General features: G+C 40.5%; 2 protein-coding genes across 5 annotated transcripts in view; one reads left to right on the top strand and one right to left on the bottom strand.

Moving 5' to 3' along the window:
- Dock1 (dedicator of cytokinesis 1) overlaps nt 1-23,512 on the top strand; it is a 530,482-nt gene that overhangs the window by 221,165 nt on the left and 285,805 nt on the right. The gene's annotated exons all lie outside the window — the stretch shown is intronic.
- Insyn2a (inhibitory synaptic factor 2A) overlaps nt 1,789-23,512 on the bottom strand; it is a 55,201-nt gene continuing 33,477 nt past the window's right edge. Inside the window, exons 3-4 of one of the 3 annotated variants that reach the window (XM_004838735.3) lie at nt 17,511-17,582; nt 1,789-2,142 (exon numbers count right to left, since the gene is read on the bottom strand). In XM_004838735.3, the coding sequence (XP_004838792.1) occupies nt 1,959-2,142; nt 17,511-17,582 (256 nt within the window). In that variant the 3' untranslated portion in view covers nt 1,789-1,958. Of the gene's footprint in view, nt 2,143-9,189; nt 9,380-17,510; nt 17,583-23,512 lie in introns of those variants that run through there. The other 2 variants (XM_087185611.1, XM_004838737.3) reach the window with 2 other exon arrangements.

Raw genomic sequence — 23,512 nt, 5'->3', positions numbered from 1 at the left:
AGGAGAGATAACTTGTTGCAAACATTTTTATAACTTTAGTTAAAAACAGTATAAAAAACATGAAACACATTTTTAAATTGTTCATTTTTTTTTTTCATCTACGGGAAACAATTGCACTTCCTTCATGGTACGGGATCAACTTGCTTGTTGTTCTTCTTGCACAAAATTATTTCTCAGTTCTATTTACTGCTCTCCAGGGATTTGATTCCTTATTTAGTAGTTCCACAAAATGGGTATGTGTTTGTGTGTTGTAAATTAAACACATCTCTGTAGGATTGTTTGAGTAACCTCCAAAGAATATGTATACAATCTACTCTTAGTTTAATTTTCAAGTCCCGATCTGATTCCTGATCACTAGGTTCCTGTAGAACCTAAACCCTTAGTGCTAAACTAAAACTGCTGTTGAGTGAAAAGGAAAATGGACTGCAAGAAGAAGCTCTAATCTGAAAAAAGCAGGTTGAGATCCTATTACCAAGGTGAGCCACTTTGTGTTTGGCATCTATTCAGCAAGGTGTGCCTTTCTGCACACAGTTAGGTATGAAACTGCTGGATCGAAATTTGAAGGCTAGGTTTTCTGGTATATTCACAAACTATGCAAAATTTAAGTTATACAAAACAAGGCAAAATAAGATCCCTACTTTCTATTGTGAAAAGCAAAATACTGATAGACAAAGTCCTTAATAGTCTAGGGGATTTTGATTTCTATAAAAAGATATTGCAAAGGTGCAAAGAAATGAGTGAAAAAATAAAGGAACTAAGATTTACATAGCAATGTGTAATCAAGAGAGAATTCCAAGTGTTACTGTGGATTTAAAAAATACCTAAAAACATTTGATTCACAGCTTTCCCCTAAGTATGTCATTTAGTACAACTTACTAATAGGTTAAATGTAGGTGATATTAAGTTTGTCCATTGGTAGCAGCTAAACAAAACAGTTTCTTTTTGAGATGGTCAGATCTTGCACAGTTGTTACAAAGCATAACGAATTACATAAAATGTTTGGCTGCGCTTATAGGGCGAACAATGTCAAGGATTGATCCGCAAAAACACTCTCCGTCATGGTTCAGGAGCCTGTGATTTATTGGTGAGTGCATTATCCATTGTGTATCTCTATATGTTTTCAAATTCTTGTCAGAATTTATCATTTGGCCTTTGGGTACCAAAAGATTATAAACGAGATCTAAGAAAGCTTAATGTCCAACAGCTCTGACCCTGTCAACTTGCAATGATTAAAGGCATGTTTTAACTTTGGGGGACTCCTGGCTGGTGGCTATTTGGAGAATGAGGAGTAACATGTTGTAGGTCTGGAGATGAAGAGGATGCTAAATTTGAGGTGTCAGTGTGACACTGAGATGTGGTCACTTGGTTTAGCGCTACAGCACATGAAGGCAAATATACAGAGTCACATTTTAGAGATTATTCATGGTCTCTGACCACTTGAAAAAATTGTGCTTTCTCCGGAATTTGATGTGCTGAAAATTGCACTCACCCCCTGCTTATTTGCAAAATGAAACATAAAAATGAAGTCTTTTGCAAACGTAAGGCTTGCGTTTTCTTCTTGTTATTTTTAAAAAAATAAAGGCTTGGAAATAATTATGAGTTTTACCTGTGTACAGAGTGACTGCCTGACGTTTTACAGGTTGGAAATGTAATACTTACAGATCTGGGAGGGAAGGGGATAGAATTTTACTTATCATCTTTGACTACATAAGTTTCATTTTGGATTTTATATCCCACATCAGTGAACTGCAAAGAACAGCTGGCAAGGTGTAAAATTTACTCCCTTGCTCTGTTAATGATCTGTTGATACAAAAGGCCTTTTTGGTACGCAGGGCGAGAAGCAGGGAGTGCATGTATCGGCACCACAGTTCCCTGGATCCAGTTCCTCTTTGGAACAGGATTGACTTAACTCCAGTGGGTTTTAAAGACAGCCTCGAGACTCCACACATCAAAGAGTTTTAAAGGAACCAGAGTTTCCATCTTCCGTGCTTTTTAGACTCAGTTTTGGATTTTTGCTTGGGCGTTGAGGAGGAAGTCTCCTGAGTGTAAGGCGAAGGTGCGACCTGAGTTTCCTCAATAGGATTCAGTTTCTTCAGTACAGGCTGTAGTTTGTCTTCTTGCTGCTTAAAATCCAGCTCCACACTAGAAAGATAAAATGAAGAATTCAGTGCTTGATCTTCCCACTATCAAAATTCCCCTTAGAGCAAAATTCAGCAATATCATACCAGGGTAATGATCATTCATATTTTGTTTATAATGTAATTTTATGGTTTAACATTAAGCAATTGGCTATATTATATTTTTGCTCTAGACTGCTGTGAAATGTTTCAAACAGAAAATAACTTGTTTACTTTCATGGGTGAATCTCTAAAGTTTCGTTAATGTACACAGTGTCAAAGTATAAAATATATATGTTGGAATGAAAAATATGAAATACAAATAACTTCATTGTTTATCTATACACTGTCCACATGTGGTTCATGAGATAAGACAGATAACCCAAACAGGTGTAGGCAGAAGTCACCTTACTACAGATGTACCAGGTGAATGCAAGCTCTGATTCTTTCCATCTTGTTACAGGGCATGGAAATCTATTTATCTCACCCGAAACCATTGTGAAATGGAATAGCCTTGGCTTACATTCTCCTTGCAAAATCTTATTCCTGCGAAAGCTCCCGAGAGCCATAGTGTCAAACCTATGCTGGCGGGAATAGTGTGTTTATCGAGTCAACACCATTGAATGTTACTGAGTTGTTAACAAACACTGTTTTTAGGAAGCAACACAGTCTGTTTCGTAAAGGCAATACAAAATTGTAATTACATCACTGGAGGCATAGTGTACAAATATGTAGCTAGGTGGAAGGATTTGTGCCAGTGTTGATGTCTGTGACAGAAAGATGAGATTAAAGGTGATTTTAAAAACAGATGTTGTTTCTTAGGAAGTTTCTCTGAAGAATACTGTTAGCTTGTGCGGAGTCCTCCCTTCTTGCCATGTCTTTAGAAAGGAACATTCCAGGTCTCCCTTCTCTTACTCCTAATGGCTCCTCTTAGCATAGGGTAAGACCCCTTCTCCCAGGTGACATTTTTGTGTGGTGACCTCAGCATTGGGGAGCTTTTTCCCTCTTTTTGCTTACCCCAACCCCTTTCAAGAACCCCTGTAGTTTGGGCCCGGATATTACATCACACCAGGCTTGGGAGAATTCTGCAGTGTCCTCTTCCTTCTCTGTTCTGGGTGGCAGACTAAATGTCAGTAGATTGCAGTGAAGTCTTGGTAATGATGATAATGCAGGAGCTCTTAGACTTTATAACCAGTGGAACCATAAACCATGAAATTCTGTTGATTTAGGGAACCATTAATTTTGACAAATTTAGCCAAATTTTGACATTTTGGAAAGACAAAACAGCAAAGCTGTATTATCAGGAGTTTTAAAAATAAGTTCAAGCCCCATCTGATGAACCATTTTATATTTTAAATCTAGTGGTTAATTTTTCTCATTGTCAAAGAATGTATTACTCAGAAATTTTAAAAAATAGAAAAATTTATGGCCAGTTATGCTCTGGATCCAAAACAAGACAATTTTTTCCCCATTTCAAAGGCCTCTTTTTGATATATCACCGTTTACAGAAATAGAATAAAACCTTATGAATGCTAGTATTGCTAATCTAGAATATGTGATAGTGGAGACATAGTTCCTCTTGGAGACAGCTATGAAGACTGCAGACCTTAGGATATACTTCATCTCTAAAATTCCAGCGTCAGCTCTGTGAGGTGATGTCCTAGTATAGGAGGTAGGAGTGGGGGGTTCAAGTTAAGGCCCTTATGCTCTTTAAGTTTTCTTTTCTTCCACTTCAAGGAGAGGTAATGATTGTTTTCTTACTGAATTTTGGCTTTTGGTAAGGACCCCCCCCCCACTCCCCCCCCCCAAAAAAAAGCCATGGAAGAGGTTCCTAAACTGTCTGATCCAGTTCAGCTATCTTTAATTTTTACTTATCTGTTGGTCACTAATTTTATAATGGGAACAAGAGCAAGCTCATAAACATATCTGTTCTTCTACTTGGACAGTTAACCAAGAAAATAAGAACATTTATGTCGAGTCTGTGAGACGTGGCATGTTGGGCATAGAAGAGAAATTTTACCAAGGTGCTTGGTGAATACTGAAAGCACGTCCAGGTTACGGCCATTTCACCTGTCTCAGAAGGGTTTTGAGTTATGTTGATAGACGCCAGGTGCTCAAATTTCCTAGGTTAACAGTATAATCCAGGGTAATTGCCATTATTGAATTCCCATTAAGCAGCTACGTTGGGAATCCAGTTATTAACCAATTTATCACATTGCAGAACCATGTAATCACAGAGTAATCTAATATGAGTTCTTGTTAACAACATGACTCAACTTTATCTGTCAAGTGGATTCCTGTTTGCACTCCCCCAGTACACTTTTCTGGGAAGCTGCAGGTGGGGTGGTTTGTTAGTGGAGGGTGACCAGAACTCTATGGGGACACCTTGGGAAATGTCAGCAGTTGTAGTCAGTGATGCAACCATGAGCCATGCTCTTCCTCCCCATCTGTAGCATTCAGGTTGTAGGATGATGTCTGCTTCGGCCAGGCACAGTGTACTGGCTATTAAATAGGAACAATATGCAAAACTGTATGCTACTGTCTTCTGGGACTTTCAGCAGGGAAGGGGCACACCAGGTCACAAGGGGTCTGAAGCAGATAGCTGGCCAGACAGGGTAGTATCACAAGATTAAGAGTCTGGTCAGCTCTGGCTGCCATAGAACAAAAGTCCCCATGGTAATAGCCAAGTGGCAAGTAGAAAGTGATACCTGGTGTCCTTGTGAAAAGAGAGGACCTGGAGATTCCTGTGCACTTGACACCTCTGTGTACAACTCTCCCTCCCTGTTGGCCACTGAGTTGTCCAGGTAGGGCCTGGGGCCACCTACTGGGGCAGCAGTGGCCCACTCTGTGGCCTTCACCTTGACATCAGAGAACTGGCCCCTGCCTGCTGCCTGAACACATGGGTAGCGGTGGTCCTATGCCAGGTATTTTCTCCTTGTCTCCTTTGTTGTGATTCCTTTCCTACTGGGAACACCATTCCTGGCTCTGTATATAGCTGGCCACTCCCCATTTCATTGTCCGCTATTTAAATATACGCTCCATACTGTCTGACCACCTTCCCACAGATCCTCTGTCCTCTATCCTTTCTGAGTTCCTTGTGTGCATTAACCTTGAGGAATTACTCTTACTTGTTTCTCTATTACTTTGCCTCCATTTTCCCAAACGCAGGTGCCATGACCAGGGAAGAGCATTACCTGTTCCCAGCACCCAGAAAAGGGTCTAAGTCACTGTAGCTGCCTAAGTCATAGATCCAGACGGAATACACAGAAACAAAGCCTTAAAGGCAAGCTTTGTCTTGACTTTTGACCCACCTTGCCTGGCCTGCTCTGTCCTGGTCAGTGATACTGGCACTACCTCCTCCACCCCCCTGACCGCTGCCTTCTCTTGTACAGATACATAAGGATTATTCTGGAAGTAGGCACTGGGTGACCTTTGCAGGTGAAGCATGTAGCCTGGCTCTACTTTGTTAGCATCAAATGGAAGAACACAACATGTTCTGCTTAACACACACATTTGGAGCCCAATTCCTGCATCCCAGTTTCCTATTCTCTCTTGCTAGGTGTCTGCAGGGGCATCACTAGTGGCATCAACAGTTTATGGCTGCAAGTGGCCAGCTGCTCCTGGTGCTGTGCTAAGTGGGTAGTTGGGCATCTCATTATATTTTTCCTGTGGACTGGATGAGAATATGGGTCCAAGCTCTCGTTTTATTTTTTATGTGAAGTTGCTGTGTTTTTGTTTTTTTTCTGATGTTGCTTCTAAGTGTCATCAAAGGCAGTATGCATCTGCCACGTGGTTCCAACCTATCGTCCCAGGGTGGTACTGGCAACAGAGCTAATCCTGTAGCCATCCAGGCAGATGGGAAGTCTGGGCTCCAGATCCTGTTGTCTCTTAGGATTCCCTGTATCCATTTGGGGGTCATTATCTAGTAGTACTTGAGGCAGGGGGCCACTGGTTGGCTGCCCAGCTCATAGGTGCAATCCAGTCTTTGTAACTCTCAGGCCAGGGCTGTGTACATCATGCCGAATGCTTATTCCTCAGTCGGATGAGAACCCTGGGAAAAGTCCTGACTCTTAATTCCAAAGCATAAATCTGAGGGGTGGGTCCAGACCAACCTTATCTGGACAAAGAGTGCTCTCCCCTAATGCCTGAGTCAGGTAAAGCTTGTGGACTGTGTTGAGAGAACAGAAAGTAACTTGGGCTGCGGGATATATTTATAAGATGTGTGCTCAGGAGTGGCTATTTTGGCTTGCTGTATCGCTCCTCTCCTTGCCCTTGTTGCCATTCTCCTTCCCGAACCATCTAACAAAATGCTTCATGTGAAGAACTCCCTGTGAGTGGAAATCCTGTTTCCCAGCACACCACTGCAAAGCCTTGGCCACACTCTCTCTGACACGTTGTGACACATGATTAAAGCCAACTGGGGAGTAGATTTAATTTCTGTGGTTAGTATTTTTGTGTTAAAAGTGAATTTAAGAATGAGGACTGTCTGATAAAATTACTGTTTTGTACATTTGCAGAGAAGTAAAAATCTACCCTAAATCTCAGGCTGCTCTTTCACTGGGGACTGTGCTGTGTTTCATAGTAATACATTGCCCAAACACTTCATGGGGTGCTGCAGAACAGGCTCCTTCTTGCTTTCCAGTTTCTCCTCACTTTGTCTGATGCTCCTATAAATACACAGGCCCTGCATGTTTCCTTCCATCCTGTTACTGACTCCCCAGGTTAATTTAAGATGAATACTTTATACAATCTTTCTCCAGTCCTTTCTGTGTAGCACTTTAAGAGTTAGAAGCAGATGAGTTTGGCTTGCAAGTACTTGCTTGTTTTCCGGAGTGGAAGAAAACCTGAAATCTTTGATTTCTCCATCCAGGGAAGGCCACGTGGCTCAGCAGGCTGGGGATCTGAGGCCTCTGCTTTTAATTCTCTTTGAATTGGATCACAGAGTTCCTGGTACTAACTCAGGCTCTGCACTGGATTCACACTCTGCCACTGTGGATAAATCAGCTCACCTTGAGGACCTGAGTTCCCTTGGCTGTGAAATGATGGTCGAGCTTCCCTCTCATTCAGAGGGTATTTTCGAGGTGCAGCCATGTGGGGCCCAGAGAGCCAGCATGGCTTTAGATAGGACAAATAATGTCCCCAATCCACAACTCTTGATGTTAACTGGCTCTCTCCCTTGTATGTGGGGAAATTAGGCATGTTCTTTCTTTTAGACTTCCTTTTATCCATATGATCCTGGCCACCCCTCCAGATGTGAAGAACCAGGACCCGAAGTAGCCACCATTCTTTTCTGAACACATCTCTATCAGAAAATCTGAGGGGCACTATCAACTCAAAATGTCCACAGTTGAGTCCTTCCCCCCATCTGCTTCTCTGTCCTTTCACACATGGCTGCCAGCCACTATTCCTCCAGCAGGCCAAGCCACACACCTGACAAAACCCAACTCATCCCCCCTGTATCTCCTTCTGCTGGGTTGTCAATTAGTGCTCAAGAAAGTCTCCTGTGTCCTTGCCCTATGGTCACATTCATGTGTCCTAGTCCAGAACTGTCAGGAGCAATGCTACATAATTTTAGGGAAAAATCATTTGGTTAGCGTAATTCTCTTGCCTACAGCCCAGCTATGGCATTCTGAGACGTAATTCCATTTTGGCCTCCTGTCACAACTGAGACCTCAATGATCCAGTGATGCTGTGATTCTCCAGGACAAGAAACATCCTGGGAGCTGAAAACATCCTGGGAGGAACAAACATCTACTCAGTTCTTCATTGTTCTTGGACTGTTACCATCTTGTTTACATGGATGTACTGAACTCTCTGCAAGTCATTTGTTACATCTATTCCTCCCAATGTACTGAGTACTGAATAAAAGGTGTGGTAAGCTCGGGGCTTTCGTCTTTGTTGCCTTAGAGCAGCACTGATCAGACCCAAAGCTCAGCTTCTTCTCAGTCTCATTTCTCTACCTTTCCTGTAATTCGCCATGTACTGCCGTGGCTCACAGGAGACTAGGACTTACTGCAGATGTTCTAGTAACGTCCCCTTTCCCTGTTCCCTACACAGAACTTCAACAGTTCTCCCTTTGGCCATCGGAACAGCTGAGTTTCATTCTCTCTCCTTTTTAATTTTTGTTTTTGCTCCCTATTTCTGGTTGCCAAGAGTCACCTTAGAAAACTGTCAAACTCTTATTAGATTCTTGCTCATCTTTCAAAACTGAGGTCCCATGTCACCTCTCTTTTGCTGCATGTGGTAGAATAACTAAGTTCCCCTACCCCTCTGGTTATTTACAGATATCCCTTGAATAAACTGGCCCGGCTCTCTCCTTATTTCTACTACAGCATGGCTCATATTGGATGGCAGCTATTTTCTCCCGGGTCCATAAACTTCCTGAAGCACAGACTATATTGAATCCATCTTTTGAATGTGGTGCAGTTAGCACTGCACTAGGGTCAGGGTAGCTCTCTTTGTTTTCTGAGCTGAAATAAACTGATGGGCTGAACCAAAGCCCCTCACTTCTAATCTCAGGAAAATTGCTACTCTATTTTCTGTTTTACCTTTAACAATTGTTGTATTTATAGAATTCTACTTATTCTACCTATATAATACATTATATAGACTATGTATATATTACATGTCTATATTTCTTTACATATATATTTATGTATATGTATCTCATAGCAATGAAGGATTAGTGCTTTATAATTACTAGCTTTTAATACTCTAAACATAGAAATGTTTACAGCCATATTACAACTTTGTATCATTTCCTCAGCACTATTGCATGTAATAGCTGCATAATTACATAATTGCTGCATGCTTATAGAATCACTATAAGGTTTAAAATACCAGAATTCAATGGTTAATCATTAATAAATACTAATAAGATTACTGGAACTATAATGTCTATCCTCCTTTCTTGATATTTGTCAAATGTTAGCTAGATGTTATTAATTATATTATGAAGTTTCCAAAATTAGAGTTAGACAGTGACCTTCCTGAGTGCATCCTGGATTTCTTCCCTGACCACAGTGGAGGTCTTGCTTGACCAAAATTCCATCCTTCCTGCTGTTTTATCTGTAACATCTCGTGTCCAGGACTTATATGAGTGCCCAACTCCCAGGATAGGTTAGATGTACTTGCATCCAGGAACTAAATTTTGATTATGGCAAGGTAAAGGCAAATTCATTTTTATAACCTTCTGCTCATAATAACTTCTTCAGTAGGAAGGAAACCAGATGTAATATGTGTATTAAGCATATGCCGTCCTCCTAGAAGCCACAAAAACAAAACATTATAATTAGAAAGGATCAATAATTTATAAAATAAAGCCAGTCAATATACTGCTATCCCCAATGACAATGAAGAACACACAGTTTTCTATCTTTAGTTGTAACTGCAGTGAAATGAAGAAAACAAGACTACGGTCGTGTCTCAAACTGGTTGCACTGAGACCCTCATTAACTCTGCTTCCCCCTCTCAAGTTGAAGATGGATGCTTTGTAGTTCACTGAGGCAGGTGACTTCCTGGGGTCACTATGCTGGAGGTGGCCCAGGCTGGAAGTCTACTTCCTTGGTGTGCTAAGGAGTTCCTCCTTCATCCTAGTACTAGCTGGGAGATCTGTCTCCACTAGTGGTGTGCAGTCATAGTGAACCATTAGCTGCTTGTGCATATCCTCTGGGGTTGCCACAGACTCATTTTCACCCTCTCCATGTGACTCCAGGGCGTCACATTAGGAGTGAATTTCTTTCAAGATGACTAGAGGTAGGGAAGAGGCTGTCAGGCAGACCCTAAACCACTACATCCTCGTGCAAATTCCCCAGGGGATTTCAGTAGCCAAAACTCTGGGCTTGGCTGAATTCTGTATTCAATCCTTAGAAAAGTCTCAATTTTCATCCAAATAAATTACATTTATTTCTCCATGAAACTGATAAGTTTCGTTCCCTTACTGTTTTGGACATTGATGTAGGGCTCCTTAACTTTTACCTTTGGATATAACCCAAGGTGAGGATTAGTGGTATAATTAGCCTTTCTCTGCTGACTAAATGTTAAGCGTATAATTGCTTTACAATTCATTTGTTGAGATGAATCTTCAGTTTTAGGGTTATAATCAGTTTAACACCATCTACATAAGGGAAGTAAGGTGTTGCTAAAGGGAACTAAAATGACTAAAACTTAATCTTCACATAATAGGGGAAAAGAAATAATATATTTTTAGCATTCTAATAGGATAGAAAAAGAGCTAGAATTATCAGCTTTGGGAATTTCAAGGAGAATTTTGAGGCCCATCAAAATAATTCTTTTAAAAAATTTTTTAATTTACTTCTAGTATTTCCTTACACTACAGCAATGTTGTGTAAGGCACTATCCAGGGATTCTCTTTCGTCATCTCCTTCCCACTCCATCCCTTGCTGTATGTGCTAAGAGCAGAATGCTAAATACTAGACAGAAAGTGAATTTCCCCCACACTCGTTTTATGTTGTGGAGGAACTTAATATGCACAAGTGGTAGTAATTGAAGCAGGCCTGGAAAGGGCACTGCCACCACAAGATAATCACTGGATGACAAAGGCTGCAGAGACACCACTCTGAGTGGCTCTGGACAGGGTAGGATTGGCACTGTTTCTGCATACAAATGCAGTCACCTCTCTCAACAATAAGACTTCATTAGTCACCATGCTTTCACTTCTGCTAGCTGTTTTGTTGGCACCACCCTGACCAGTTCCCTTCACACAGAACACTTGCAATCAGTGCAGGATCGTTGCACATGTTCATCTGGACGTCCGTGAAACCTTCTATTCTGTGCTCTTACTGGGGCTGCAGTAAATTACCAAGGATGATTAGAGAAACTGCAACTATCACTTCTCTGCATTCGACATTCAATTTCATAATGTTAGGGTATTTGCCTCATCTTTCCTAAACTCTTCCAGCCATTTTTGGAAAGAACTTGCATAATTGAGAAGCTTTCTACTTGAGAAGCAGTCAAAGACTGTGGTATACTAGAACATTCCACAGCTGTTGTAAGGATGTGTAGGCCAGGCATCCCCTTCTGTACTTGGAGATGCTCTGGCTGTTCTTCCCCACTGTTCCTGCCAGTTTTTCCTAACTCTAGCAGAGGAAACTCTAGAGAACACATCCAAGTCCCCCTACCTTGGCATCCCTCCATAGTGATTCTGGCTCTCTGCTTTCTGCCAAGAAAAGTATGCAGACTTCCTCCCCCACCTCCTCATCTGCCTTTTGTGCCCCTGTGTCTGTGGTGCACACCTTCAGTACCGAAGGCTCCCCTTGGTCCTAGCCCCACTGTTACCCTCCTCCCCAAAGCTTATGGTGAAATGTGTACAGGCACATCTTCAGTCAGATCCAGAGTCCTCCCCATCACCTGGTGCCTGGAGCACAGCCTCTCTCTAAGGGTCTCTTGAAAGAGGCTTATTCAGTAATTGTATATAAGCATGAAAGGAAAGGATTCAGGAATTTTATCAAAATGATTTTTTGAAATCCTTGACCATTATGGCTTGTATCAAGATGATGGAAGTATGGCATACTTAGCAGGAGGTTCAAAAGCTCCCTCCCACTCTGTTGTAAACAAAGTGATAGGCAGACCACAGCATTCCCATTCATTCAGTTTCCAGCCCACTCACTGCATGAATTATTAATGTCACTTGAGGCCACTTGTGTGGTGGTCTTAATGATACAGAACTGAAGAAGCTGTAGACAGTGTTCTCCTGGAGAATGCATTTTCTCAAGTCTTATAACCAGCAACAGAAATTCTAACACTGCAGGAAAACATTTTGAAATTCCGGGACTGATACTTTTTAGTTTGTTTTTTGCACTACTAGGGATTGAACCCAGGGCCTCTTGCATTATAGACAAATGCTCTATCACTGAGCTACATCCCAGCTATTATTATCTTTTAAATCTTGTTTCCATCTCCAAAATCCTTTGATTTTTTTTTTTTTCTACAAAAATACACAAATTCAAATTTAGGCCATTTTCTTGCAGTATTATTTTACAAATTAACCATTCCAGTAAAGGAGGGAAAGGATGGATTAGCCAGTGTTATCTTTCATTGTTCCTTTCTGAAACAAAGTCTGAACAAAAGGTGAATCAGCCCTAGCATGACTCATAGATGAGTCTGACAAAGGAGCTACTAAGATAGGCTGGAGACAAAAAATTTCAAGTGCTATGAGCAAAGATTATATTAGTAATTTATCCTTAAAACATTTTCTGAACTAATTGAAGCATATTTTGACAAGAAATATGGATGACAAGCAGAAAAGTTTTACTTAAGGAAACAGCAACTTGAAAACCTTTTAATCTTTTCTCATTCTAACATGCTCCTTAATTTGAATATCTCAGTTGTCCAGATCAAAATCAAAAGGTTGTCCTCTGTGGCAAAAAATGTGATTATGTCAGTCATTTCCTAATTTCCAGTTATCAGAAATATCCCTTTGTATGTGGTGTTTCAGTGGACTAGTGAGCAGAGCAATCAGTTCTCTGGAAAATATGGAAATTGATTTGCCAATAGAGGAATGGATGTTTTGTGGTGGAGAAATACCTGTGACTCCATACTTTTACCTCCATGTACAGACCCTGTTAAAATTCTCAGATCCATTCCTTTCATAATTAAAATAACCATTTTTGGGGTTTTCAGGGCTGGAAGGTATCCCAGGGTGCAGTTGTGTAGGACTCCAGCCCAGTATAGAGGGCGGAAGCTCAGCTCTGACCTCTGGGCACCCAGATCGGAATAGTAGGCTTCGACAGGCTGATGTTTCCAACCTTTTGGTTGTGGTACTGGCAGCCTTTTCCTGAAATTGCTTCAAGACCTTTTGTCCTTTTGCTGTTTTTTCCCAGTCCTGTATATTTCCCTGACAGAATCATTTTTTACAGAGAAATATCTTCCGCCATCCATGGCAAGGTACACATTTATTACCGGGCTGTGTTTATAAAACTGCACGCAACCAGATCCTGAACATGGCACCCTTCTCATCTCCCTGGGAAAACCGTTGCTGAAAACACAGGTTCTCTGACTTGGCTCCAAGAAGGCAATTGGGCTTTGAGTGAAAAGCGGTGTTTAAATGCAGGACAGGAGAGGTCAAATTCATTGACCTCCGGGGCTCTCTGCCTGCCAGCAAGCAGGTATGACAAATTACAACATAGGGACACTGGCAGCTGTCGTGGCCTTTCTTCTGCTCTAGCCTCTAAGACAACCACAACTGTGTGGCATTTTAAGATTTCTTAATTTCGAAATTCCTTTTACCTGCTCAATCCCAAGGTACTCCAGGCTTCCCATGGGAAGGTGGAAATGGTGGTGTTTGGATTCACAGCAAATTTCCTGATCTCTAGGATGCACACCGTTGTACCCAGGAACCTAGGTGCTGAAGCCAGGTTTTGAATTAACTGCAAGGACTCTGACCTTGAGATAAACTTTCTCTGTCTGCTGGGATTCTCTCTGTATAAGACATCCTATTTCTTTATTCCTCCTAGCATATCAGTCTTCAGTATTTGGATGGGATTATAGAAGCCCTTTTAACTGAAGTGCTCTATTGACTACCAACACCTTTTCCTTCTGTCACATTGCTGACACCTACCTACACAAGGCCAAATTCTCCGGAGTAACAGTCTTCTCTCTTGTTGACCATGATGCTCTATACTTACTTCTTGAGCTACATGCTTGCCAGTATTTGCTCCTGGACTTGTTTGTGCCATTTGTATTCTTTGTGGAAATGATTTCATTATTCAAGTTTACAGATATCAATGAGGTAAGAAAGAATTGTTATTTCTATGACTCTTTAGAAAGAGTAGTTTTCTGGTAAATATTGGGTATGGGAAAAGTAGGGCCAACTCAAGTATGCGTTCAGAAGGAATCTGAAGTCAGATTGTTGTCACAAGGAATTGCTACACGTTAAACAAAGGAACACAGTTGTAACTCATGGAAGGCACTTGGAACTCTGGATGGGTGGTGCCTACATTCAATTAAAACATATAGGCCTCACTGCAAAATAGCAATGCTTTAAATCAGGTAGATTCAAAACTGCAGTTTCCCTGATTTATGTTAAAATAATTTGTATATGTTAGGTACATATCAGTTTGATAATTTCCTCATGGACTGAGTTTTCAATTAATTGAATGTAGTAACCCTTCCCTCATTTTATTATCTATTCCTAGAAAACTAAACAACCCCCCCCCCCGAACAAAACCAACACCCCCCCCCTTCCCGTCCAACGTTAGTAACCACGGTCAGAGTAACTATTAAACTTTAATTATTTCCAACATAAAATAATAGGAAATTTGGGAATTAGAGTTTGATGAGCAATATATATTCAACTTGATTGGGACAGTGACAGCTTATGGCAGACTAGCTGCAAGACTCAATGGAATAAGGACTTTGGGGTGCAGTGGAATTCCAGTTGCAATGTCACTATGCAGCATGGTCTGGAACCTGCTTGCTAAGCCTGAATAACTTCTGTTTGCAACAGAACATTGGGGGTTGCGGGATTTTTTTTGTGGCTGTTACTACACTGAATGGAGTAATTTTAAATTAACTTTCTGGAAAAGAGACCCAAAACTCCACTTTTTCTCTAGCACAGCCTCTCTAGTCTGCTTACATGTCTAGTGAGAGCTAATGTGGGCTTTCGTCAGGCTACAGAGGCCTCATCTCTGTTCAGTGTCTGAAGATGCATGCCACTACATTCTAGCCCCTACACTAGTGTCTTCAGTGTGCAGGTCCCTGTGACTAGATATGTACTTCCTGGTTCATGCAGAATGACCACAGTTTTCACCCTTCTACCTGGTAAATCTTCTTCAATTTCAAATTCCTGTGGGACTTTGAGATTCACATTTCTTTTGGATAGGAGTTTGGTGGCTGATGTGTTTGGATTTATGCAGAGTACCCATTGAGGCAATTCAAAATAGCAACCACTCCAGGGTATTCCCTAAAAAAACAAATTCCTGTGCTGCTCAGACTTCTTAAGTCACTTTTAATATCACATTTTATGTACATCACTTCTGAAATTATAGCTAAACTTATTTACATTATTTCAGTTATGCTGGACAGTGTCCTAATAAATTCTTTTTTCAGTTACCTACAAAACATTATATAGGTTTAGTCCAAACATACTCATTCTCTGAACCTTTTCTGGAAATTTTTATTCATTTCTGTCTTTTTGCATTAAAAGACTAGAGATGAGTTTTAGCTCCCTAAGTAATAAAAGTTAAATTTGCAAAATATTCTTGGCAATTTATATCATTCTCTCTTTTCCTAATATATTGATGTTAGTGAAAGGTTTAGGTCAGAGTCACATTCCTTCACTATTGATTCAAAATTCTCTTCCATAATATGATGGTAGTTAAAAGATTCCCACCAAGCAAGGTCACTATCTTAGATTTTAGAATTTCAGTTCCTGAAGAAAAATCTTTACATTGATCCGTGATTTTCACCTCCACACTGGCAGTAGCCAGTAGTAGTCAGTGGCTTTATGTGCTGGGTAGGGCTACTGCAGAATCCCTGCTTTCTGTCTGCTGTCAGGAGGCCTTAGCAGTTTGTATGTGCCTTTCACAAGGGCTTACATGGGGATGATTCCAGTAAGGCAGGCTTTCCAACTTCAGCCCTGTCAATATTTTGGACCTGGTCAGCTTTTAGCTATAGGGGCTGCCCTGTGCAGCACAGGGTATTGGCTGTAGCCCTGGCGTCTACCTTAGATACCAGCAGTACCTCCCCAGGTAAGACAACTCAAAGCTTCTCCCTTCAGATTTGGCAACATGACCCCTAGGAGAGAAAAAAAAAATCACCCTAATTGAGAACCTCCACTGTGAGGAATGGGCCATTGTGGCATCGGATGACCATCTTTACCTGTGGTTTCTTGTATCGGCCCCTGTACAAAGTCTCCAGGCAACCCTGTTCTATTTGAAAGAACCTGGGCTCTGTCTGGCATGCTCTGCCTGGGGTTGGAGGGGGGCATAGCCATGTCTATGCCTTCTCTCCGGAGAGGGGTTGATGGGGCCAAGACTGTGTGGCCTGAAGCTTTTCTACTCTCCTCATTTCTGTCTTCTTATTGTGGAGGAGAGTAACTTTGAAGATTTTTTAGATGGTTTATTTTTTGAGAGGAGAGGTGGGGTCCCTTTACACATTTTAATTTTTAGGTATATAACTTCAGTCGTAATTATGTTTTAATAATTTGGCAGATTACTCAGATCATTTTTTCTCAGCAGGTGATATACAAATGGCCGGTAAATATAGGAATAGATGGTCACCATCACTAACTTTCAGGGAAATGCAAATCAGTACCACAGTGGAATACTGTCTCTTCCTAGTTAGAGTGACTGTTATGAAAAAGGTTAAAACTAGCAGAAGCTGGTAAGCATGTTGGATAGGAATGTAAATTAAAATAGCCATTAGAGCAGATAGTATGGAGGTTCCTCCAAAAAGTAGAACTAAAACTACCCTATGATCCTTGCCACCCCATGACTGTGTATATGTCCAAAGGAAATGAAATCAATATGGTGAGGAAACACCTGCAGCACTACTATTCACAGCTGCAAGATACAGGATCAACCTAGGTGTCTTCTGTCTTAATTTTTAAAACTGAACAAAATTATAGCAACTCTCACTGCTATCATACTTTGTGAAAATTATATTTTGAAAAGTTAAAAAAGCAACCCCTCTGAAGGATTTTCATATGTTTAAAAATCTTACATTATTATTATTATTATTACTATTGTTATTTTTTTTTGGTACCAGGGATTGAACTCGGGACCTTGCGCATGCAAGGCATGCGCCGGAACCACTGAGCTAAATCCCCGGCCTTAAAATCTTACATTATTGCTAAAAGCCTAACATAACATAGCTTTTGCCTGTAGAAAGTTTCTGCTGTCTTCTTGATGTTAGTAATATAAACAAGCTTCAAATTAAACAATACAAAACAAAACATGAAGAACATCTGTGGAAGTTCAGGGTACATAAGTGCCATAATCCCTGTGAGTTCCCAGGATTTAACTGTACATGTAGTGTGAGCAGCCCCGGGGCCTTCTGTAGCACTCCTAGCACATCCAGTGTCATTTCAAGCCTTTGATCTGTACATCAGAAGGGCTTATTTTACAGCCTTCCCGGAGTACACAGTACAGTGCTCATTCTATTGATTCCAAGCGAGCAAGCCATCAGACTGATAGAAGCTCTTGGAACCAAGAGGGTACATTGCCAGATAAATGGCTGAAGCTCTCCTTCATCCATGCTCCTACACCTGGGGTAGAGTATTTAGAGGTAGGTTAGAATTATGGTCAAAGAAGGTCCTTTACTTTTGCCTGATAGAATCATCCCAGCATGGCCCCACATGGTTCTTGCATTCGTGGGTAAACATTATTTGTCACTCAGAATAAAAAAAGTGGGAAGAGGAGAATGTTAACATACCTATAGATAATACATGCACTGTTCCTGCATGTGTCACAATTAGCTGTGTCTTGCCCCGTCCGATATGAAAGCCTACAAGATAAGAACAGGAGAGCATTACAAGCGGTGATTGCGGGTCACTGGTCTTACAGAGCAGATGCCTCAAATCAGATGCTTTCCCGATGCCAAGCTCATCATGGTCATGGAAGTTGATTAATAAGTACTTTCCAGTTTGCTCCCTGTCTTTGCCTTTATTGTACACAACCAATGCAACATCTATAGCTATGATGATATTTAAATTAAATTTAGAATGTGAACGTAGGCTACTGGATGAAGTATATAATCTGATTTTGTTATAAGCACAGGGAATTTGGGATGCTTCAGTTCAACTGTATATTTACAGTGTCTTAAATAAGCTGTGAGGGGAATCCAACTTTAAGTTGCTCCCCCTCTTGCTAGAACAGGGGTAGGGGGGTTGGGTAACTATGGCCTGCGGTCTATGCCTGGTCTGTTCAGCATGCTGAGTGGATTTTGTAGTTTTAAAACACTTGCAAAAAATTGAAGGAATAGTATGTGTGAATGTGTGCCACAGGGAAGTTATCTGAAGCTCACAATTCAGTGTCTATAACTGAAGTTTTAAATTTTTTTTTTTTTTTTTTTTTTTTGGTACCGGGGATTGAACTTGGGACCTTGTGCTTGTGAGGCAGGTGCTGGAAACACTGAGCTAAATCCCTGGCCCTAAAGTTTTAAATTTTGACAGTAAAATTTGTGGAAATCTTTATATAAATATCTATATGGTATCCTCAGTTTTGCCTGCTTGTCTATAAATCCTAGAGTGTTTTCTTCCTGGCTCTGTAGAGGAAAAAACCTCACAGCCCTCTGTAATAGAGTATCATCCTGCCACTGTCAAGACTTCTGATTTAGTCTCTCTGGCTGTATTCTCCTGTGAGTTTTGTTGGCTCTATGAGACCAGACAAATTTTAGCCTTTGTGTTTATGTAAGGGGTTGCTAACTGTTCCTCTCCATTAAAAACAAAAAAAGTCCTTGGAGTATTTTTGTAGTGTAGCATTGAATGTTGTAGAATTTTAAAGATTTGATGGGGAGAGGTTTTTTTGATCAGGTTAGAGTTTACTGGACTGTATCTTGGGCCAGTCACCCCAGGAAACTAGTATCAGGGTCCGGTATACTTTCAGGTTTCACCCAAATACTTTGGCTGGCCTTTCCTTACCAATATTTTCAACACATAGGAGGTTTTTTTCTGTGTATTATTTTGTACTCAGGACAAACAGGATAACTTGAATCTGTTAAATTTGTGGCAGGAGAAAAGCTTCCATTTGAATTGGCCTGTAATCACTTTGGGGGCAAATTTACACACAGAAAGTTGCTCAACAAAGTAATAGTGTGCACAGAGGTTTTCTGTCAACATCGATAGTCAATGTTTTTTATCACCTTTGCTATGTACACTTTCCGTGTATGCATCATGGGTTTTAAATTGAAAATAACTTTTGTTTGCTCATTATATTTTGGATTACATAAACATTTGACAAAAGGATTGTCCGTTCAGTGCTGAGATTGTCTCAGTGGGCTTCAGTAAACTCGGACTTGACCTTTGAATGCTATGCAGTTTGTTAATCAAGTGACCATATTCTGCACCAGAATATTGCCAAGCATTTCCTGTGATTCATTATATTTGAAATAGAATTGGAATCATACCATGGCTGGCTTTGTTTTTATTGTCCTTTTTCTGTTGTCATATCCCATACTGGGTACCTTTGGATATCCACTCACCCTTTGGCTTTGTTGGGGGAGAGACAGAATGAATAGCTAGTGTCTTATATCTCCCTCTTGTTCCTAACCACACATGGTAAGTTTTAGTTCTTTGCCCTTTCCTCTTGATGGCACATCCCAAGAATACAGACTTCTGGACCCTATCTGGCTCCAGATTTGTCCAGCTCATAACAGTTCTTACAGTTTATGACCTTGCCCTTCCCCACCCTCCTATGCCATGTACATGCACAGTGTCTTTCTTTATCAAGTGTATTGTACTAGACCTTGGCCTAAAGTTCATTTCTGATCAAGGTTGTTTTACACAGTGAAATGAGGATGATACTTGAGCTCAGGTTCTAACAATGATGTAAAGTTAGTTGCTTAGTTGCAAATGAGGTACTGCTCTGCTATTATGTTGTTCTAACATATGCAAGCCAGTGGTTGAGGGACAGTACATAATAGTCATCTACATGTGCTTTCACATCCAGACTTTAGGTGCTTAAATAAGGCAAAGTCAGGGGATATTTCTTAACCATTATTTGAAGGCTCTCTTTCAGTGACTTTCAAGCACACAGACCTTCTTGCCCTAGACCTCAGGCCAATCTCTGTCATGCTTTGTCAACATCAACACCCCTTCTTTGCTCAGTAACCTTAGAATTTTCTAGTGTCTCACTTGTGTTAGAGCCTTGAGTCTTCCAATTAATTATGCTATCCATACTTTACAGAGGAGAATACAGTAACAGTTTGGGTCCAGGGACTCATTATTCTTTGACCACAGGCGTGTGATGCTCCATGTTGCCTTGCTCGTACCATGGGACCCGTGTTCTGTGCTATGTGTAATTGGCAGCTTGGGACAGTCAGTGAATCTGGCAATAACAGGCCAAAAGCTTCAGGCACTTGATAGTCACAAGAGGACTGTCTTCCTGGATAGTATAATGCTTCCTTGAGAAATTGTCTTTTAAAGCCCTTACTGAAAAGATTATTCTAATCACCTTGTAAAATGCAAACGTTTTCCCCATTTTAGTAAGCATGTAGTTATTAAGTGCCTATTGTCAGGCATTCTTATGGCTACTGAGAAGACATTTGTGAGCAAGGTAAGAGCAGCTGTGCGTGAATACATGAGTGGAGGAAGGAATGAATGGTTAGATCATTTTGATACTGCTATTAATTTTACGGATGTGTTATGAAGGTATTTGAAGTGGTTTTGGCTTGGCATCTGAAATCAGAAGACAGTAATATTAAAGCAGTCAGTCATGTGACGTCCCAGGCTTAATTGATGCAAATGGAACCATCACCATCACATGCTAACATCCAGCAGTGGGAATGATGGTAGCATGTGTGTAGGACAGGAAACAAAAAAGCCAGTGTACCTAGTGAGTCTAGAATAGATGGAGCAAATGGGAGTGGAAGGAGATGAAGTTGGGTCATGTCTACTGGGAAAGGGTTTGGACATTATTTTCAGATTAATGGGAATCCACTGTAGAGTTTTTCTTACAGGTATGTGAAAGCACAACAAGGAAAATACTTCCTCTCATTCCTCCTATAGCATCAATATCACACCATTTCCTTTTCTCTGTTTCTTATATTTACATCCCAACCTAGTTCTTGAGAAAATGGCTTTCTCTGACTGATATCTATTGGTAAGAAAGAGAAGAGTCATTATGCCCACTTTGTATTGAGACCCATCTTTGGTCATGCTTATTGCACCTATTTGGGGGAAAACAAAACAACTTAATGGTCAGTAATGTTTCTACAACATGTCTAAGGAGTATATTTATTACCATGAACCTTTCTTAGAGACCATTCAGTAAGTTTCTAAGGTTTTGTTTAAGATCCTCTTATTGTTTGAAGGAATCAAATGTTTAGAGTCCAAAAAGTCAGTGAGCAGTTGACTTGTGGATGGAATTTCAAATGTTGACCTGTATCATGTGGCTAACTTAAAGGCTGCTGCCAGCAGTTACTGTCAATCACACTATGCCTGCTAAAATTTTATTAAGCAGAAGAGTGTTCTCAAAAGAGAGCTTAAAACTATGTACTCTATTGTGCTCATTGCTTTGATAATCCATCTAATTGTCCTTGGAGCTTCAAGCTGTCGAGTTTGGCTTCACTGATAATTTTATGGTCACATTAATAATTGGGCTGCAGCATCTGAATGAATATGTACTCCAAATATAGATAAAACAGTTAAGTTCTTCTACAGGGCAGGGAACACAAAGTGCTGTTCTGGAATTTCCCTATTTTTTCCTTCTCAACTTGGAAATACATCATAAAACCAGTACTTGAAGTAATTATCTTTCTGTATTACCACTGCTATGAAGAACAGCAGTGCAGAAATTCCAGACTGCTAAATCAGATACTTCTGTGACAGTAAGGTAGAGATATTTTGTGGACTATAAATTTAAAGATGTAACAGTTTAGTTTGTTGACCTAAAGCTGTGAACAGAACTTTTTTAAATCAAAAAATATAGTCTTTTTCTTGGAAGTTAATTATTAACTTGTAAAGCTTCCTTCTCTTCTGCCTTGAGGAGCCTATACTTTATTTAGTATAATACCTAATATAATAGCTGGTATTTTCTGGGTGATCAGTTAATCTTTATTTGACAAAATCATGCAACCAGCCTTTGTGTTCTTCTGTGGAAGCCCTATTCTAATAAAAGATTTTCCATGGAGCGCAAAAAAGAAAAATATAAATTGTGAAAAGTTCTAGTTTTCACTTTTCTCCTAAAACAAACCCCTTTGGATTCTAATGACAAGTATATTCATCATAAATAAGGACTTTGTAGCAGTTACCATTGGCCCATTGCAGTTACTCGTAAGTATTCTTGCCTCAACTGTGTGTGTGTGTGTGTGTGTGTGTGTGTGTGTGTGTGTGTATACCTAACATTCAGAACCAAGAATGCAAAGTCTGGTCTTTGGATGCTTTTATTTTCTGTTCTTTTTGACCTGTAGCTTCCATCTCTCCAGAGCACAATTCTAACCCAGGACCAGATCAGAAATCTTGAACATACTCTTTGAACACTCCTTGGTCAGACTGGGCTTTCTTGAAAGTTAAACTAGCCATGGTTTATAAAGTTAATAGGGATGTAATAGCACTGTGACTATAAGAACACCACATTCAAGCCAATCCAATAATCCAAAGCTATTAATTACTATTAGATACTGGAAATTTAAGTTCCACTTGTCAACTATTTTCCTCGGAGATGTTCATAAGTTTGTTGGGCATTACACAGTGAGAGAGGTTTCTTTTTTTCCTTTCCTGACCTTTTAACCAAACAAGTGTTTTGCTTTGTTTTGTGGTGTTTACTCAGTGTTGTGATTCTGGCTTCTCAGTCCTTTCTTCAAGGTCTCAGAGACGCTGAGCAGCTTGAAGTAAGTGGCCAGCAAAGAAGATCTCAGCAACCTTTCTCTTGACATTTCTCACACCCTTTCCTACCAGCTAGGGCTCTGCTAACTTAGCTCTCCCTCTGCCTTCATTAAAAAGCAAAGGCAGTCTGCCACTCCTGTCCCTTGCTCCTCAGACCCAAATCCTTTTTTGTTTTTATTTTTGACTTTTGTCAGGGATGGAGCCTAGGCTGCCTGAGCTAAGCAGACACTTTATCACTCACCTACATCCCCAGACCTCTATGATTTTAAGATCTCAAAGGGTGGGTGTGACATGTACATGTAGTCCTAGCAACAGGAGGCTCTGGTGGGAGGATTGTTTGAGCCCAGGAGTTTGAGACTACCCTGGGCAACACAGTAAGACCCCATCTCAAAAACAAAATATCTGAAATTCTCAATTGAAAATGCTCTTCTTACCTCCCTGAGTGACTGCATGGGTTGTTTGGATAAGTGCATTGTGGCTGCAGAATTCAGAAATGCACCCTCCTCTTGGCACTACAAGTGTGTTGTGCAGTTGTGCTACCCCCTGCCCCTGAAGCTCTGCACAGTGCAGGGGATAGCAAGTGATCTTGTGATTCTTTTAAATGGCATGTTAATTCTCAGCAAGCTCACGATTTCTAGTATGTAAGCAAATGACACTTTGGATAATGCTAAATTAGGGTGAGGCCCTCTTAAGTGTAGTCTGGAACACTAGACATATGGGGTATTGAAACTCATTTGAATTAATTCAGAGGTGGTGTCTGAGTCCCTTTGGGTGTGGCCCTCAGCTAGGGACATTGCAAAAATGAAATTTTCATTGCAGAAATGAAAAAGGCACGGTGTCTCCTGCAGTGATAATTTTATATTGTTGTTTAGTTTCTTAATTTTGATTTCTT

Source organism: Heterocephalus glaber, unplaced genomic scaffold (assembly GCF_053883595.1).
Source record: "Heterocephalus glaber isolate CG9 unplaced genomic scaffold, H.glaber_assembly_v1.0 deba00001497, whole genome shotgun sequence".
Lineage (NCBI taxonomy): Eukaryota > Metazoa > Chordata > Mammalia > Rodentia > Bathyergidae > Heterocephalus > Heterocephalus glaber.
Note: the sequence above shows the minus strand (reverse complement) of the source record. Positions and strands in the feature narration are given on the sequence as shown.